The sequence below is a fragment of the Carcharhinus amblyrhynchos genome, chromosome 1, assembly GCF_965287045.1.
Source record: "Carcharhinus amblyrhynchos chromosome 1, sCarAmb.v2.hapA, whole genome shotgun sequence".
NCBI classification, from domain to species: domain Eukaryota; kingdom Metazoa; phylum Chordata; class Chondrichthyes; order Carcharhiniformes; family Carcharhinidae; genus Carcharhinus; species Carcharhinus amblyrhynchos.
The window spans coordinates 5,563,671-5,582,291 of record NC_137324.1 but is presented as its reverse complement, the minus strand read 5'-3'; the positions used below and the strand labels follow the sequence as shown (position 1 = coordinate 5,582,291).

Genomic DNA, 18,621 nt, shown 5'->3' with positions numbered 1-18,621 from the left:
GTGTCATCCGCAAACTTACTGATCACACCAGTTACATTTTCTTCCAAATCATTTATATGTATATCACAAATAGCAGAGGTCCCAGTACAGGGCCCTGCGGAACACCACTGGTCACAGACCTCCAGCCGGAAAAAGACCCTTCCACTGCTACCTCTGTCTTCTGTGGCCAAGCCAGTTCTCTACCCATCTAGCCACCTCTCCTTTTATCCCATGAGATTTAACCTTTTGCACCAACCTGCCATGAGAGACTTTGTCAAACGCTTTACTAAAATCCATATAGATGACATCCACGGCCCTTCCCTCATCGACCGTTTTTGTCACCTCCTCAAAAATCTCTATTAAATTTGTGAGTCATGACCTCCCTCTTACAAAACCATGCTATCAATCACGAATGAGATTATTCTGTTCTAAATGTGCATACATCCTATCTCTAAGAATCCTCTCCAACAATTTCCCTACCACAGACGTCAAGCTCACGGCCTATAATTACCTGAGTTATCCTTGCTACCGTTCTTAAATAATGGTACCACATTCACTGTCCTCCAATCCTCAGGGACCTCACCTGTGTCCAATGAAGAGACAAAGATTTCCGTCAGAGGCCCAGCAATTTCATCTCCCTGAGCAGTCTAGGATAGATGCCATCAGGCCGTGGGGATTTGTCAGTTTTAATGTTCCCTAAAAAACCTAACACTTAGAGTTTAGAAGAATGAGGGGAGATCTCATTGAGACGTATAAGATGATGAATGGGATGGATAGGATAGAGGTAGAGAGACTCTTCCCGCTCAGAAAGGATAGTAGGACTAGGGGGCACAGCCTCAAGATAAAGGGGGGGCGGTTTAGAACGGAGTTGAGGAGGAACTTCTTCACTCAAAGGGTGGTGAATCTCTGGAATTCTCTGACCATTGAAGTGGTGGAGGCTACCTCGCTAAATATTTTTAAGACGCGGGTTGTTGGGTTTTTGATAAGCGAGGGGATTAAGGGTTATGGGGAGAGGGCGGGAATGTGGGGCTGAGCCAAGACAGATCAGCCATGATCTTATTGAATGGCGGGGCAGGCTCGAAGGGCTAGTTGGCCTAACTCCTGCTCCTATTTCTTATGTTCTTATGTTCCTCCCTTGTAATGGAGATTTTCTCTAACGAGTCAACACTTCCCTCTGAGACACTCCCAGTCAACACGTCCCTCTCCTTTGTGAATACTGATGCAAAGTATTCATTCAGGATCTCCCCTACTTCCTTGGGCTCTAAGCATAATTCCCCACCTTTGTCCCTGAGAGGTCTGATTTTTTCCCTGACAACTCTTGTTCCTAACGTATGAATAAAATGCTTTAGGATTCTCCTTAATCCTGACTGCCAAGAACATTTCATGACCCCTTTTTGCCCTTCTAACTCCCCGTTTGAGTTCTTTCCTACTTTCTCTGTATTCCTCCAGTGCATTGTCTGTTCTTAGTTGCCTGGACCTAACGTATGCTTCTCTTTTCTTTTTGATCAGATCCTCAATTTCCTGGTTATCCACGGCTCTCGAATCCTACCTTTCCTATCCTTCCTTTTTACAGGCACATGCCTGTCCTGCAGCCCCATCAACTGCTCCTTAAAAGACTCGCACGTGTATTTACCCTCCCACGTGGATTTACCCTTGAACAGCCTCTCCCAATCAATGGCCATCAATTCCTGCCTCATCTAGCTACAGTTGGCCTTCTCCCAATTCAGCACCCTACCTGTAAGACAACATTCATCCTTGTCCATTACTATCTGAAAGTTAACAGAATTGTGGTCACTATTTGCCACATGTTCCCCTACTGAAACTTTGGTGACCTGACCGGGCTCATTACCCAGTACTAGGTCCAGTATAGCCCCACTCTCTAGTTAGGCTATCTACATATTGTTCCAAAGAACCTTCCTGTATGCATTTTACAAATTCCTCACCTCCAGACCCCCAGCCCTAAGCACTTTCCAGTCTATACCAGGGAAATTAAAGTCTTCCATTACAACAACTCTATTTTTTCTGCACCTATCCAGAATCTCCTTACATATGCGTTCCTCCACTTTCCGTGGGCTGTTGGGTGGCCTGTAGTATACCCCCAGCTTAGTGACTGCGCCATTCCTATTTCTGAGCTCCACCCACAGTGACTCGTTGCATGACCCCTCTAAATTGTCCACCCTCTGCACTGAATTATAGACCGGTGAGTCTTACTTCTGTTGTGGGCAAGGTCTTAGAAAAAATTATTAGGGATAGGATTTATAGTTATTTGGAGTGTAATGAATTGATTAGAAATAGTCAGCATGGTTTTGTAGCAGGTAGGTCGTGCCTTACTAACCTTATTGAGTTTTTTGAGAAGGTGACCAAAGAGGTGGATGGGGGTAAGGCAGTTGACGTGGTATACATGGATTTTAGTAAGGCGTTCGATAAGGTTCACCATGGTAGGCTTCTGCAGAAAATGCAGATGTATGGGATTGTGGGTAATCTAGGAAGTTGGATCAGGAATTGGCTATCAGATAGGAGACAGAGGGTGGTGGTGGATGGTAAATATTCATCATGGAGTGCAGTTACGAGTGGTGTGCCTCAGGGATCTGTTTTGGGGCCACTGTTGTTTGTAATTTTTATTAATGATCTGGATGAGGGTATAGTTGGGTGGATTAGTAAATTTGCTGATGACACCAAAGTTGGAGGTGTGGTAGATTGTGAGGAAGGGTGTCATAGTCTGCAGGGAGACTTAGATAGGTTGCAGAGCTGGGCCGAGAGGTGGCGGATGGAATTTAATGCGGAGAAGTGTGAGGTAATTCACTTTGGTAGGAGCAACAGATGTGTCGAGTATAGGGCTAACGGGAGGACTTTGAATAGTGTGGATGAACAGAGGGATCTAGGTGTGTGTGTACATAGATCCCTGAAAGTTGGGAATCAAGTAGATAAGGTTGTCAAGAAGGCGTACGGTGTCTTGGCGTTTATTGGTAGGGGGATTGAATTTAGGAGTCGCAGTGTAATGTTGCAACTGTACACTACTCTAGTGCGGCCGCACTTGGAGTACTGTGTGCAGTTCTGGTCCCCGCATTACAAGAAGGATGTGGAGGCGTTGGAGAGGGTGCAGAGGAGGTTTACTAGGATGTTGCCTGGTATGGTGGGGAGGTCCTATGAGGAGAGACTGAGGGATCTAGGGTTGTTTTCGTTGGGAAGAAGGCGGCTAAGAGGGGATCTTATTGAAACATATAAGATGATTAGAGGTTTAGATAGGGTGGATAGTGATAGCCTTTTTCCTCGGATGGAGAAAGCTAGCACGAGGGGGCATGACTTTAAATTAAGGGGGGGTAGCTACAGGACGGATGTCAGGGGTAGGTTCTTTACCCAGCGGGTGGTGAGGGATTGGAATGCCCTGCCTGCTGCAGTTGTAGATGCGTCTAGTTTGGGGGCGTTTAAGAGATCTCTGGATAGGTTTATGGACGAAAAGGGATTGGTATAGGCTCGTGGGTCATTGTTTTTGTAACTGGTCGGCGCAACATCGTGGGCCGAAGGGCCTGTTCTGCGCTGTAATGTTCTATGTTCTATGTTCTATGATGTAATATGCCCCCTAACCAGTATCGCTACTCCCCCACCTCTTTTAGCCCCTCCTCTGACTTGCCTAAAACACTTATACCCCAGAATATTCAGCTGCCAGTCCCATCCTTTTAACCAAGTCTCCGTCACCGCAACCACATCCAAATTCTGCGTAAGCACTAAGGCCCTAAGTTCGTCTGTCTTACCTGTAATGCTCCTTGCATTGAAGCAGATGCACTCCAGACCTCCAGGCCCACTTAGGTCATCCTCCTCCAGAATGCTCTTCTTCTTAGCTAGCTTTGTCCTGGCCCCAAGCTCGTCCCCAGCTTCTGTGCTTACTGACCTACTGTTTTAATCCCCAACCCCCTGCCACATTAGTTTAAACCCTCCTGAAACACTCTAGCAAAACTCCCAGCCAGAATATTCATGCCCTTCCAGTGCGGGTGTAACCCGTCCTTTCTGTACAGGTGCCATCCTCTCTTGAAGACTTCCCAGTGATCCACGAATTTGAAACCTTCCCTCCTGCACCAGTCCTTCAGCCATGCGTTCAATTGTACAATCTCCCTGTTCCTAGCCTCACTAGCACTAGGCACTGGGAGCAGTCCCTACTTTCTAGCCTACTACCCAACTCCCTGAATTGCTGTCTTAGGATCCCCCTGCTCTTTCTGCCTACTTCATTTTCACCAATGTGTGCAATGACATCTGTTTGATTACCTTCCCTTTTTAATATGCTTCCTATCCGCTCAGAGACATGCAGTACCCCGGCACCAGGGAGGCAGACTACCTTCCTGGAGTCTCGTTTGCGCCCACAGAACTGCCTGTCTGTGCCTCTAACCATCGCGTCTCCCAACGCTATTGCTCTCCTAATCCCCTTCTTTCCCTTCTGGGCCATGGAGCCTGACTCCGTGCCAGCGATCTTGTCATCGTACCTTACCCCTGGAGGGTCATCCCCTTCCACAGTATCCAAAACAATGTACCTATTTTGGAGGGGGACAACCACAGGGGATCCCTCCACTGACTGCACACTCCCCTCCCCTCTCCCATCTGTCGCCCAGCCCTTACTATTATGGGAGACTGCCACTGGGGTACTCTGGTATGCCACCCTTCTGACTTTTACCCTTCCTTACTATGACCCACGTGTCTTCCTCCTGAGGCTCTGGTGTGACTACCTGCCTGTAACTTATCTATTAATTTCTCATTCTCCCTGACTAACTAAGGTCATCGAGCTGCAGCTCCAGCTCCCTAACAAGGTCCCTCAGGAGCTGCAGTTCCACGCACCTGGCACAGATATGGACTTCCGGGAGGCTAGGCGTCTCCAGGAACTCCGACATCCCACACTGAAAGCAGCAAACTCATACTTAGCCCTTCCTTTATAGTTTTGGAAGAACCAAAAACACAACCTGCCCTGCCTCTGCCTGTTTTCACTGAAGCCCGTTGAGCCAAAGCCCTTTCAGCCTTCACTCTGCTCCCTCTCACTCCGCTGCCTGCTCCCGACGCTGCCCGCTGTATAGTGCAGCCTTCCTTTTGTATCTCGCGCGCCCTCCCAGCTCACCCTGCGGCTCACTTCCGCTTTACAGTTAAACTACTTGCAAAAAGAAAAAAACCTGCGAAAAGATAAAAGTAGAACAAAATCACTTATCTTACTGCACCAGTCACAAATCACTCCCACTCAATTTGCTCCAGGGAGCAATGAACTCTGGACAATTTACAATGAACTGTGGACAATTTACTCTAGTTGAGTCTTCCTCGAAAATCTCATTAGTCAGACACAATTCCCTTTCATGAAGCCATGCTGACTCTGCTTGAGTAGATTATTTTCCAAATCTTTAATAATTGATTCCAGCAATTTTCCAGTGATAGATGTTCGGCTGATCAGCTGTACTTACTTGCTTTTTGAATCCTTCCATTTTTGAATAGGAGTGTCACATTAGCAATTTTCCCATCCTCCAATACTTAGCCAGAATCCAAGGATTTTTGTGAAATTACAATGCATCAACTATCTCTGCAGATACTTTTAAGATTCTAAGATGCAGTCTTATCTGCCTTTAGCCCCATCACTTTGTCTAATACAACTTCTCCAATGATGATGATGGTACTTTAATACTGTATTCTTTAGTATTAATGGGATGTTCGAAGTATCTTCCACCATAAAGACTGATGCAAAATATCTGTTTTTAGTCCTGCACAGTTTCTTTGTTCCCCATAACTATCTCCCCAGATCATTTTCTGAGAACTTTGACCTCCCTCTTTTTTTATATATATCCATAGAAGCTCTCATTGTCAGTTTTTTATATTCCTCACTGGTTTGCCCTTGGTAGTTTATTTTTATAATCTTTTGAGTTCTCTTTTGCTGGATTCTGGATTTATCCCAATCTTTGGGGCTAGCACTGATGTTTGCCTCCTTATATGCTTTTTCTTTCAACTTAATACTTTCCTTAACTTCCTTGGTTAGCCATGGCTGGTTTATTCCTCTCGTAGAATCTTTCCTCCTTACTGGGATATATTTTCATAACAAAGAACACTTCAGCACAGGAACAGGCCCTTCAGCCCTCCAAGCTTGTGCCGATCACATTGTCCTACCTAGACCAACAACTTATGTCCTTCAATTCCCCGTCTGTTCATATGTCTATCAAGGTAAGTCTTAAATGTCACTACTGTTTCTGCACTTGGCAGTGCATTCCAGGCCCCACCACCCTCTGTGTAAAAAACTTCCTCTGCAATATCCACTGAACCCTCCCCCCCTTATCTTGAACTTGTGCCCCCTTGTAGATGTCAGTTCTGCCCTGGGAAAAATCTTCCAACTCTTCACCCTATCCATACACCTAATAATTTTATAAACTTCTATCAGGTCGTCCCTCAGCCTCCTTTTTTCCCGGGAGAACAATCCCAGTTTACTCAATCTCTCCTCATAGCTAATACCCTCCATACCAGGCAACATCCTGGTCAACCTTTTCTGTACTCTCTCCAAAGTCTCCATATCCTTCTGGCAGTGTTGTGACCAGAATTGGACATACTATTCCAAATGTGGCCTAACCAATGTTTTATATAGCTGTAACATAATTTGCCAACTTCTATACTCAGTGCTCTGTCCGATGAAGGTAAGCATGCCATAAACTTTCTCCACCACCTTTTCCACCTGTGCTGCCACTTCTAAGGATTTGCAGACCTACATGCCCAGACCTCTCTGTCTAAAAGCATTTAGACAGTTAGGTCAAATGCAGGCAATTGAGACTAGCTTAGCAGTTAAAAAAAAGGTGGCATGAATGATTTGAATGAAACTCATTTGCCTCTTAGAATAAAGTGTCCAGGTAATCTTCCACTTGCGTGATGCATTGCAATGCCAAAATTCTGACTCTGACAGATGCCAAACTCCAGCCAACTCTATTCACTCCAGATACATCAAGAACAACTGAAGGGGCTGGATGCTGCAAAAGCTATGGGTCCTGACAATAGTCTGGTAATAGTCATAGAGTCATAGATGTTTACAGCATGGAAACAGGCTCTTCGACCCAACCATGCTGCCCTTTTTTTTAAGAAACTCCTAATCTAATCCCAATTGCCTGCATTTGGACATATCCCTCGATACCCATCATACCCATGTAATTATCTAAATGCTTTTTAAAAGACAAAATTGTACCCTCCTCTACCATTACCTCTGGCAGCTGGTTCTAGACACTCACCACCCTCTGCGTGAAAGAATTGCCCCTCTGGATACTTTAGTATTTCTCCCCTCTCACCTTAAACCTATGCCCTCTAGTTTTAGACTCCCCTACCTTTGAGAAAATATATTGACTACCTAGTTGATCTGTGCCCCTCATTATTTTGTAGACCTCTATAAGATCACCCCTCATGCTCCAGAGAAAAAAGTCCCAGTCTATCCAGCCTCTCCTTATAACTCAATCCATCAAGTCCTGGTAGCATTCTAGTAAATCTTTTCTGCACTCTTTCTAGTTTAATAATATCCTTTCTATAATAAGGTGACCAGAATTGCACACAGTATTCCAAGTATGGCCTTACCAATGTCTTGTACAACTTCAACAAGACATTCCAACTCTTGTACTCAATGTTCTGACTGATGAAACCAAGTATGCTGAATGCCTACTTCACCACTCTGTCCACCTGTGACTCCATTTTCAAGGAGCTATGAACACGTACCCCTAGATCCCTTTGTTCTGTAACTCTACCCAACGCCCTACCCTTCACTGAGTAAGTCCTGCCCTGGTTCAATCTACCAAAATGCATCACCTCACATTTATCTAAATTAAACTCCATCTGCCATTTGGCAGCCCACTGGCCCAATTGATCAAGATTCCGTTGCAATTGGAGGTAACTTTCTTCATTGTCCACTATGCCACTAGTCTTAGTGTCATCTGCAAACTTAGTAACCATGCCTCCTATATTCTCATCCAAATTATTAATCTAAATCACAAATAACAATGGACTAGCACTGATCTCTGAGGCACACCGCTGGTCACAGGCCTCCAGTTTGAAAAACAATTCTTTACCACAACCCTCTGGCTTCTGTCCATTGTATCCATTTAGATACCTCACCCTGGATCCCGTGAGATTTAACATTATGCAACAACCTACATGCGGCACCTTGGCAAAGGCCTTGCTAATGTCCATGTAGACAACATCTACTGCACTGCCCTCATCTACCTTCTTGGTTACCCCTTCAAATTTATGAGACATGGTTTTAGAACCATAGAAAATTACAGCTCAGAAACAGGCCTTTTGGCCCTTCTTGTCTGTGCCAAACCATTTTTTGCCGAGTCCCACTGACCTGCACTTTGAACCATATTCTTCCACACCCCACTCATCCACGAACCCGTCCAAGTTTTTATTAAATGTTAAAAGTGACCCCGCATTTACCACTTTATCCAGCAGCTCATTCCACACTCCCACCACTCTCTGTGTGAAGAAGCCACCCCCTCATATTCGCTTTAAACTTTTCTCCTTTCACCCTTAACCCATGCCCTCTGGTTTTTTTTCTCCCCTAGCCTCAGTGGAAAAAGTGCATTCACTCTATCTATACCCATCAAAATCTTAAACACCTCTGTCAAATCTCCCCTCATTCTTCGACGCTCCAGGGAATAAAGTCCTAACCTATTCAATCTCTCTCTGTAATTCAGTTTCTCAAGTCCCGGCAACATCATTGTGAACCTTCACTGCACTCTTTCAACCTTTTTTACATCCTTCCTGCAACTAGGTGGCCAAAACTATACACAATATTCTAAATTCGGCCTCACCAATGCCTTATGTAACCTTACCATAACACTCCAACTTTTATACTCGATACTCCAATTTATAAAGGCCAATGTACCAAAAGCACTCTTTACGACCCTATCCACCTGTGACGCCACTTTTAGGGAATTCTGTACCTGTATTCCCAGATCCCTCTGTTCAACTGCACCCTTCAGAGTCCTACCATTTAGCCTGTACGTTCTACTTTGGTTTGTCCTTCCAAAGTGCAATACCTCACACTTGTCTGCATTAACTTCCATTTGCCATTTTTCAGCCCATTTTCCTAGTTGGTCCAAGTCCCTCTGCAAGCTTTGAAAACCTTCCTCTCTGTCCACTACACCTCCAATCTTTGTATCATCAGCAAATTTGCTGATCCAATTTACCACATTATCATCCAGATCATTGACATAGATGACCCAACACCAATCCCTGCGGCACTCCACTAGTCACAGGCCTCCACTCAGAGAAGCAATCCTCCACAACCACTCTCTGGCTTCTTCCATTGAGCCAGTGTCTAATCCAATTTACAACATCCCCATCTATACCTAGTGACTGAACCTTCCTAACTAACCTCCCATGGGGGACCTTGTCAAAGGCCTTGCTGAAATCAGGTAGACAACATCCACTGCCTTCCCTTCATCCACTTTCCTGGTGACCTCCTGGAAAAACTCTAATAGATTGGTCAAACATGACCTACCATGCACAAAGCCATGTTGACTCTCCCTAATAAGTCCCTGTCTATCCAAATATTTGTAGATCCTATCCCTTATCACATCTTCCAATAACTTGCCAACCACCAACGTCAAACTTACTGGCCTGTAATTTGCTGGATTTCTTTTGGAACCTTTTTTAAACAACGGAACAACATGAGCCACCCTCCAATCATCCGGCACACCCCCCCGCCCCCTGGTGAATATTGACATTTTAAATATGTCTGCCAGGGCCCCTGCAAGTTCAACACTAGCTCCCTCAAGGTATGTGGCAATACCCTGTCCGGTCCTGGGGATTTATCCACTCTGATTTGCCTCAAGACAGCCAGCACCTCCTCCTCTTTAATCTGTAAAGGTTCCATGACCTCCTTACCTGTTTGCCCTATTTCCATAGACTCCATGTCCGTTTCCTCAGTAAATACGGATGCAAAAAACCCATTTAGTATCTCCCCATCTCTTTTGGTTTCATACACAGTCTACCACTCTGGTCTTCATGAGGACCAATTTTATCCCTCACTATCCTTTTGCTCCTAACATACCTATAGAAGCTCTTTGGATTTTCCTTCACTCTGTCTGCCAAAGCAACCTCATGTTTTCTTTTAGCCCTCCTGATTTCCCTCTTAAGTAGCTTCTTGCATTTTTTATACTCCTTTTCTACTCACAAAGCTATGCTGACTGTCCCTAATCCTTGCATTTCTAAATGCCTTCCAACAATTTACCCATTACAGATGTGAGGCTCACTGGGCCTGTAGTTCCCAAGCTTCTCCCTGCAACCCTTATTAAACAAAGGCACAACATTTGCCACCCTCCAGTCTTCAGGCATCTCACCCGTGACTATCGATGATTCAAATATCTCGGCTAGGGGACCCGTAATTTCCTCCGTAGCCTCCCACAGTGTCCTGGGATACACTTCAACAAGTCCCGGGGACTTAGTTACCTTGATGCGCTTTAAGACTTCCAACACCTCTTTCCCTGCAATATGTACACTCCTCAAGACATCACTGTTTATTTCCCAAGTTCCCTTTTCTCAACAGTAAATACTGGTGAGAAATATCCATTTAGGATCTCGCCCATCTCTTGAGAATCAGTACATAGATGACCTTGTTGATCCTTAAGAGGCCGTACTCTCTCCCTTATTACTCTTTTGCCCTTTATGTATTTGTAGAAGCTCTTTGGATTCTCCTTTGCCTTATCTGCCAAAACAATCTCATGTTCCTTTTTGCCCTCCTGATTTCTCTCTTAACTCTGCTCCTGCACTCCCTATATTCTTCAAGAGATCCACTTGATCCCAGATGCCTATCCATGTCATGTGCCTCTCTTCTTGACTGGGGCCTCAATATCCCAAGTCATCCAGGGTTCCCTACTTCTGCCAGCCTTACCCTTCACTCTAAGAGGGATGTGTTTACCCTGAACTCACTTTTGAAAGCCTCCCACATACCAGACGTCACTTTACCTTCCCCCAATTAACTTTTGAAAGTTCCTACCTGATACCATCAAAATTGGCCTTGCCCCAATTTAGATATTTAATTTTTTGCCAGATCTATCATTCCCCAAAGCTATCTTAAAACAAATTGAATTAAGGTCACTGGTCCCAGATGGATGCAGCAGTTCAAGAAGGTGGCTCACCACCATGTTTTGAAGGGCAGTTCGGGATGGGTGATGTGAATGTCCATGTGCGTGTCCGTGTGTGTTGCATGTGTAAAAGTTTGTAGATCGGATCTCTCTGATTTATGACCATTGATGACAGGGAACAATGTCACGTTCTGCGGCACAAAGGTCTCGGCTCGAAAAATCTCGGACAGTTCCAGCACCAGTAAGCACCCCACAGGTAGAAATTGTCCCAGGTCGATTGACAGAAAATGACTGGCAGTTGATGGTGGCCAATGAGGAGAATGAGATGCACATTGGGGACATCATCGATGACATTGTGAATCAAGCGCTGGATGCTTGTTACAAAGTTTACATTGAAAAGCAGGTAAAGGCGAGCACGAGGTCACCAACACTATGATTCATGGAGCGAGTGAGAGTTGTTTCAGTATGCAGGGGCCATGGACAGTTTCTGCGTTCATTGGCAAGTGCGGGACTCTCTGGGCGCGTTCCCGGTGAGTGCGGGACTCTCTGGGCGTGTTCCCAGCGAGCGCGGGACTCTCTGGGCACGTTCCCGGCGAGCGCGGGACTCTCTGGGCGCGTTCCCGGCGAGCACGGGACCCTCTGGGCGCGTTCCCGGTGAGCACGGGACCCTCTGGGCGCGTTCCCGGCGAGCACGGGACTCTCTGGGCACGTTCCCGGCGAGCACGGGACTCTCTGGGCACGTTCCCGGCGAGCGTGGGACCCTCTGGGCGCGTTCCCGGCGAGCACGGGACTCTCTGGGCACGTTCCCGGCGAGCGTGGGACCCTCTGGGCGCGTTCCCGGCGAGCGCGGGACCCCCTGGGCGCGTTCCCGGCGAGCGCGGGACCCCCTGGGTGCGTTCCCGGTGAGCGCGGGACCCCCTGGGCGTGTTCCCGGCGAGCGCGAGACCCTCTGGGCGCGTTCCCGGCGAGCGCGAGACCCTCTGGGTGCGTTCCCGGCGAGCGCAAGACCCTCTGGGCGCGTTCCCAGCAAGCGCGGGACCCTCTGGACGCGTTCCCGGCGAGCGCGGGACCCTCTGGGCGCGTTCCCAGCGAGCCCGGGATTCTCTGGGCGCGTTCCCAGGGAGTGCGGAACTCTCTGGGTGCGTTCTCTGCATTTTTTCTCCAGTGGTATTTTGCTATTTGGATAGAACCTCACATCATAGTGCGCACTGTTACACTGACAGTTCACTGCAACATTTCTCTTTCATGGCATGCCTCTTCTTCAGCTGTTGCCATTCACCATCTCTCAAGCCAAGGATGCTATCCTGCAGATTATTGAATGGCAGTTCCTGACGCAAGACTCCGGAGAGAGGAATGTTCATTTGGAGCCAACCTGGCAGGAAGATGAGGAACCCATTGCCTGCATCACTGACTGCTGGTCCCAGGGCTCCGTTCCTTTGACAAGGGATCTATCAACACCACACCTGGGGAAACAGGTATTGCCGCTTGATATCAGATCTGTAATAGGAATGTGACTGACCTAATAATTCAGAGATTATCAGCAAATAGCATGGAACCAGTAGGTTGGCTCATTAAAGTCCTTTAGGAAGGCAAATGTGCCTGAAATCTGGCCGGGATGTGTTGTGTCTGATTCCAGCCCCACAATAATGCTGTTGAATCCTAACTCTCTTTGGAAGTGATTGAGCTGGGATACTCCCTCGTGTCCAGGGCCTTGTCAGGACAGCATCCATAGGAAGAAGTCTCACAACACCAGTTAGAGTCCAGGTTGGACTCTAACCTGATGTTGTGAGACTTCTTATTGTGTTTACCCCTGTCCAATGCGGGCATCTCTACATCAGAACAACATCCATATCCAGAGAATGACTTAAGAATGTCTCCCTGGGTTAAGTCAATGGCAGAGTGATGAAAAAGTTGTGCAGAGGGCCAGTTTGGAGGGGTACCATTGCAGGCCTGGTTCCAGCTTCCAGCCGCAGAATTTCCTTCCTTCACTGCTGTGGCTTTCTCCAATACCTGAGCTCCAACTTCCCTCAGCCAATTTGGAAATTGCTGGTTGGGGAATGGCTATGCACACACTGACACATTGCTCCCCTGGGCAGAACATTTAATTGTCCTGCATTTTTAAAGGAATTGTACGTTTAAAGATTCTTTAAAATGCCCCATGAGCCAGGCTGCTCTTGCCCAGCTCTTCCTCCTCCTGTCCTGCAAGCATGTGCCTGCTGATCCTTGGCATCCCAAATCATTGTAAAATGGGACTTCTCCGGTGGCACAGCATGCTGACTGAGACATCCAGAGGGACCCTCCAGCACCGAATCCTCACTCAACACCTGACACATCACCCTCAGCAATTCCAACCGAAACCTCAACGATACCGACCCACTCTTAGTGACTCCCCTACCCCACCCCTGGGCTCCATGCTCGGTAACCCCCTGCTGTTCACCAAACGCCTGCCCTCCAGTACCGGGAGCCCTTGGCTCCAATTCTCAGTGAAACCCTGCATCCTCTCACATTGAGGACCACATTCCCCACCCAGACCTCCTCCATCCCTCCATTCTAATGGACATGTTCTCTACCTCCACACCCTTCACCCTCAGAAACACAATACACCCCAACAGCCTTTACTTACATGTTGCTCTCAATTTGATGACAGTGACTGCTTTACAAGTCTGCAATTGAAGCAACCCATTTTCATATAGGAAATTCCACAATGAGCAGTAGCAATTGGGTGTTATTTTTGGATAGATCAACTCCACTAATCTTTTCAGCAGTGACCTGGCATTTTCAACATTTGCCTGAGAGAGCACAAAGTGCCTCGATTAAACGTCTCATCCAACAGGGCGGCACTCCCTCAGTACTGACCTTCTGACAATGCGGCACTCCCTCAGCACTGACCCTCTGACAGCGCGGCACTCCCTCAGCACTGATCCTCTGACAGCACGGCACTCTCTCAGCACTAACCCTCTGACAGTGTGGCACTCCCTCAGCACTGACCCTCTGACTGTGCGGCACTCCCTCAGTACTGACCCTCTGACAGCGCAGCACTCCCTCAGTACTGACCCTCTGACAGTGCGGCACTCCCTCAGTACTGACCCTCTGACAGTGCGGCACTCCCTCAGTACTGACCCTCTGACCGTGCGGCACTCCCTCAGTACTGGCAGTGAGCGTGTTGACCTGTGCTTACATTTCTGGTGTGAGGCTCGAATCTCTGATTATCTAACTGTGGAGGTATAATGGTTACTAATGACATTTGCATGACCAGATGGGATTTGAAACTGTGAGAATGAAATTATTTTAACAATCACGTGTTTTCAATTAGGAAACTGTCAAGAAGGCTCCTGCAGACGGCGTTTGTTTGGGAAGTGAGGATGAAGGCCAGACTGTGGCTGGCGCCAAAGCCAGACCAGTGTGTGGGAGTGATCAGCCCCAACACCAAGGGGTGAATGCCATGTCTCCACTGTGCAGAGAGCTAATGGGCTACTACCTACATTCAGAAAAGGTAACAAAGAGTCCAAATAAAACTCTGAGCTAAGGAACTGGTTATTCCAGGTGAAGTTTATTGTTGATTCAGACTCGGAGGATCTGTGCATCACTGCCTGAGCCAAATGTAAATTGACCAGAGAGTCAAAAAACTTTGACTCATCGAGGACCAACAGCAGTACTGGGGAAAGAGGGGATAGTTCCCATGGGATGGGCTGGGTTTCTAGTTGAGTTTCTGTTACAGAGAGGGGAGAGAGGCAAATTGAACTGCTTTATTTTCTCACCATTTCTCCATAAGAAGTGTTTTAAGAGTTGAAATTGGCTGAGGCCTGTTTCCCCAAACCCAAAAGTGACTCGCAGCAAATTGTCTGTCGGATGAAATCAGAAGTACTGTTTATTCATAGATTCATGCCACACGCACACTGCACCAAGAGTTGTACAGCTAGGGATAAATTAAAACAAAAAGAAACAAGTTATATGGGTCTGAATTTCCAGTGGGGCAGGAAGTGGACATGAAATTCTCTCCCTCCTCTCATTGGCTTTCAACAGGGGTTTACACTGTGACAGACCAATGAACTGGCAGCCAGTGTGAGCCACTCTGTATTAGGGGGAGGCTGGAGAGTGGGCAGCCGGGACCAGTGTGGGTGTGGGAGGGCGGTTTGAAACAAACTCCCTGAGAGTTGACATCAAAGGATATTTCCACACAAGAAATGCCACAATCTGTGTCTAATGTGACTACAAACTGATGGCAATACCTTACTCTTCAACTTTGAAACATGTTCTGGACATTTCACCCCATCCTGGGTCATAAATCATGCCATAGTACGAAGGATGATTGTCCCATGTGCCAAATATAGCAGTGCGTGGGCCATTAAAAATCCCAGTCGATTGGGATTGAATGGGAAATTTAGTTGTTGGTGGCTGTGCGTCTGATTCTTGCATCTGCCCGTTGACCATGATATAACACAATATTGTTATGATGCCGAGACGCTCACCCCCACATTCTCATGCACCAGTTTTTCACTAGTTCAGATCAGCCATACATCCAATCACAGCACTTCGAATTCCACTCATGGGTATTAAATCACGTGAATGTCACACTCCAAGTAGGAATTAGTTCAGCAGGTTCAGCTAGCTGAAAGCAGGAGTTACAGAATTCCTTCAAAGTTGGTGATGGTGTTGTAAGTTGATGTTGGTTTACAGATGCGTGGTCCACTCTACAGGCGAGGGCAGGAATCTTACAGGCTTCAAGGAAGTTTAAACTTGAGACAGGCTTTATTGTCAGACTGGGTTCAGCTTTGGTGTTGACAGGCTGAATGCTTAACAGCAGACTGACTTGGGAGTCCAGGAACATAATGTTAAGACTTTCCAAAGGCCAAAAGAGAAATCCTGTGGGGTTGCCCATTGATGTGTCAATTTCAGGGTAACATTTGTTTTTATATCTCTGGTCAAAATCCATTGTTCACTTTTGGACTGTCACAGCCCTCCATTCAGAAACTCTCCCTTCCACTGCTACCTTCTGTATTCTATCTTCTATTCGTGGCTATTTGTGCCTTTACCGGTATAATGAATTTCAATGGCTATCTCTGTTACAAGATTAGTGGGGAGAGAGACTGTCTGTTGCTGCCTTTGTTTTGCTGATGTTTTGTGTCCACACAATGGTACAGTGGTTATCACTGCTGCCTCACAGCACCAGGGACCTGGGTTTGATTTTCAGCTTGGATCACTGTGCAGAGTCTGCATGTTCTCCCCATGTCTCCGTGGGTTTCCTCTGGTTTCATCCCACAGTCCGGAAGTCGTGCTGATTAGGTGCATTGAGCATGCTAAATTCTTCCTCAGTGCACCTGGACTGGCTCTGGAGTGTGGCAACTAGGGGATTTTCACAATAACTTCATTAGTATAAGTCTACTTATGACAATAATTAATAACACAGAAACTAGAAGCAGGAGTAGGCCCTTCAGCCCTCCAAGCCTGCACCGACCATGCTGCCTGACTGAACTGAAACCCCCTACCTTTCCGGGGACCATATCCCTTTATTCCCATCCAATTCATATATTTGTCAAAGCATCCCTTAAAAGTCAATGTTGTATCTGCTTCCACCACTTCCCCGAGCAGTGAGTTCCAGGCACCCACCACCCTTTGTGTAAAAAAAACTTGTCTCGTACATCTCCTTTAAACCTTGCCCCTCGCATCTTAAACCTGTGCCCCCTAGTAATTGACTCTTCCACCCTGGGAAAAAGCTTCTGACTATCTACTCTGTCCATGCCCCTCATAATCTTATAGACTTCTATCAGGTCTACTCTCAACCTCCATCATTCTAATGAGAACAAACCAAGTTTCTCCAGCCTCTCCTCATAGCTAATGCCCTCCATACCAGACAACATCCTGGTAAATCTTTTCTGTACCCTGTCCAAAGCCTCCGTACCCTTCTGGTAGTGTGGCGACCAGAATTGAACACTATATCCCAAGTGCGGCCTAACTAAAGTTCTACAAAGCTGCAACATGACTTGCCTTAAACTCAATACCCCAGCCAATGAAGTATGCCGTATGCCTTCTTTACCACCTTCTCTACCTGCATTGCCACTTTCAGTGACCTGTGTGTATCTGTACATCCAGATCTCTTTGCCTATCAATACTATTAAGGGTTTTGCCATTTACTGTATATTTCCTATCTGTATTAGACCTTCCAAAATGCATTACCTCACATTTGTCAGGATTAACTCCACCTGCCATCTCTCCACCCAAGTCTCCAACTGATCTATATCCTGCTGTATCCTCTGATGTTCCTCATCACAATCCACAAATCCACCAACCTTTGTGTCGTCCCAAACTTACTAATCAAACCAGTTACATTTTTCTCCAAATCATTTATATATATTAGAAACAGCAAAGGTCCCAACACTGATCCCTGAGGAATGCCACTTGTCACAGCCCTCCATTCAGAAACTCTGCCTTCCACTGCTACCCTCTGTCTTCTATCTTCTATCTTTCTATGTTCTTATAAAAGTGGTTAAATGAGTGGGCAAAGGATAACAGATTATGTGTGGAAATTCACTTTTGCAGGAAGAATAGAAAGACAACATTTTTAGAATGGTGCAAAATTAAATATTAGTGTTCAGAAGGATTTGTACAAGAAACATAGAAAGTTAACATGCAGGTACAACAAGAATTAGGAACATTGATGGTATTTGGCCTCTAATGTAAGAGGGTTAGAACAGTAAGGAAATCTTACTGTTTTGGTGAGACTACAACTCGAATACAGTTTTCATCTCCTTGTTGAAGGAAGGTTGAACTTGCTTTAGAGAAGCTACAACAAAGATTCATTGAATTGATCTATTTCCTGAGGTGAGTGGGTTATCCTTTGAGAGAGATAAGGTCTCTGGACCCTCCAGGACAATTGAAACATAAGATTTTGAGAGGGTTCAAAGGGTAGGTGCTCAGAGGCTGTTTCCCTTGGCTGATGAGCCCAGAGCTGGAAGGCATTGCCTGAGAAGAAGGAATCAGACTATAATATTTGGAATTCTTTAGTCCAGATGTTGAATATACTCAAGGTTGTGACTGGTAGATTTTTGAAATCTTAAGGAAATGAAAGGATGTGGGAATCAGACGAGAAAGTGGAGTTGGGGCAAGGATCAGCTATGACCTTGTCGGATGGTGGGACAGACTTGAGGGGCTGATTGCCCTGTTTTTATGTTCTAATGAAATCTGTTGGGGGAAGACCAAGGCTAGTCTGCTTCTTCCCAAGAGTGATCCAGTTAATGCCACTCCCCCCATTCTTTCAGATCCCTGCCATTTTATCTCATTTCTTTCTTGGAGTCGATCTGTTTTCACTCACATAACAAGGAGTGATTTGCAAATCCTAACCACTCTGATTTCTCCTTGTGTCACGTCTTGCCAGTCATCTTCAATCAGTGTCCTCTCGTTATTGACCCTTTGGCGATTGGAAATTGCCTCCTCACTTACCCTCCCAATGTCCTTCACCGTATTAAACACTTCCATCATTTCCCTTGATTTTCCTGTGTTCAAGGGAGAGCCACATCAGTTTACCCACAATACTGTAACTCCTCATCCCTGGAAGCCATCCAGTAAATCTCTA

General features: G+C 46.3%; 1 protein-coding gene across 1 annotated transcript in view; it reads left to right on the top strand.

The window, feature by feature from the left end:
- The window catches only part of c20h2orf81 (chromosome 20 C2orf81 homolog), a 53,694-nt gene that overhangs the window by 33,963 nt on the left and 1,110 nt on the right, over positions 1–18,621 (top strand). The window contains exons 2-4 of the mRNA XM_080189424.1: positions 11,227–11,454; positions 12,317–12,526; positions 14,365–14,544. Coding sequence (XP_080045550.1) covers positions 11,233–11,454; positions 12,317–12,526; positions 14,365–14,544 — 612 coding nt within the window. The 5' untranslated portion in view covers positions 11,227–11,232. The remainder of the gene's footprint in view (positions 1–11,226; positions 11,455–12,316; positions 12,527–14,364; positions 14,545–18,621) is intronic.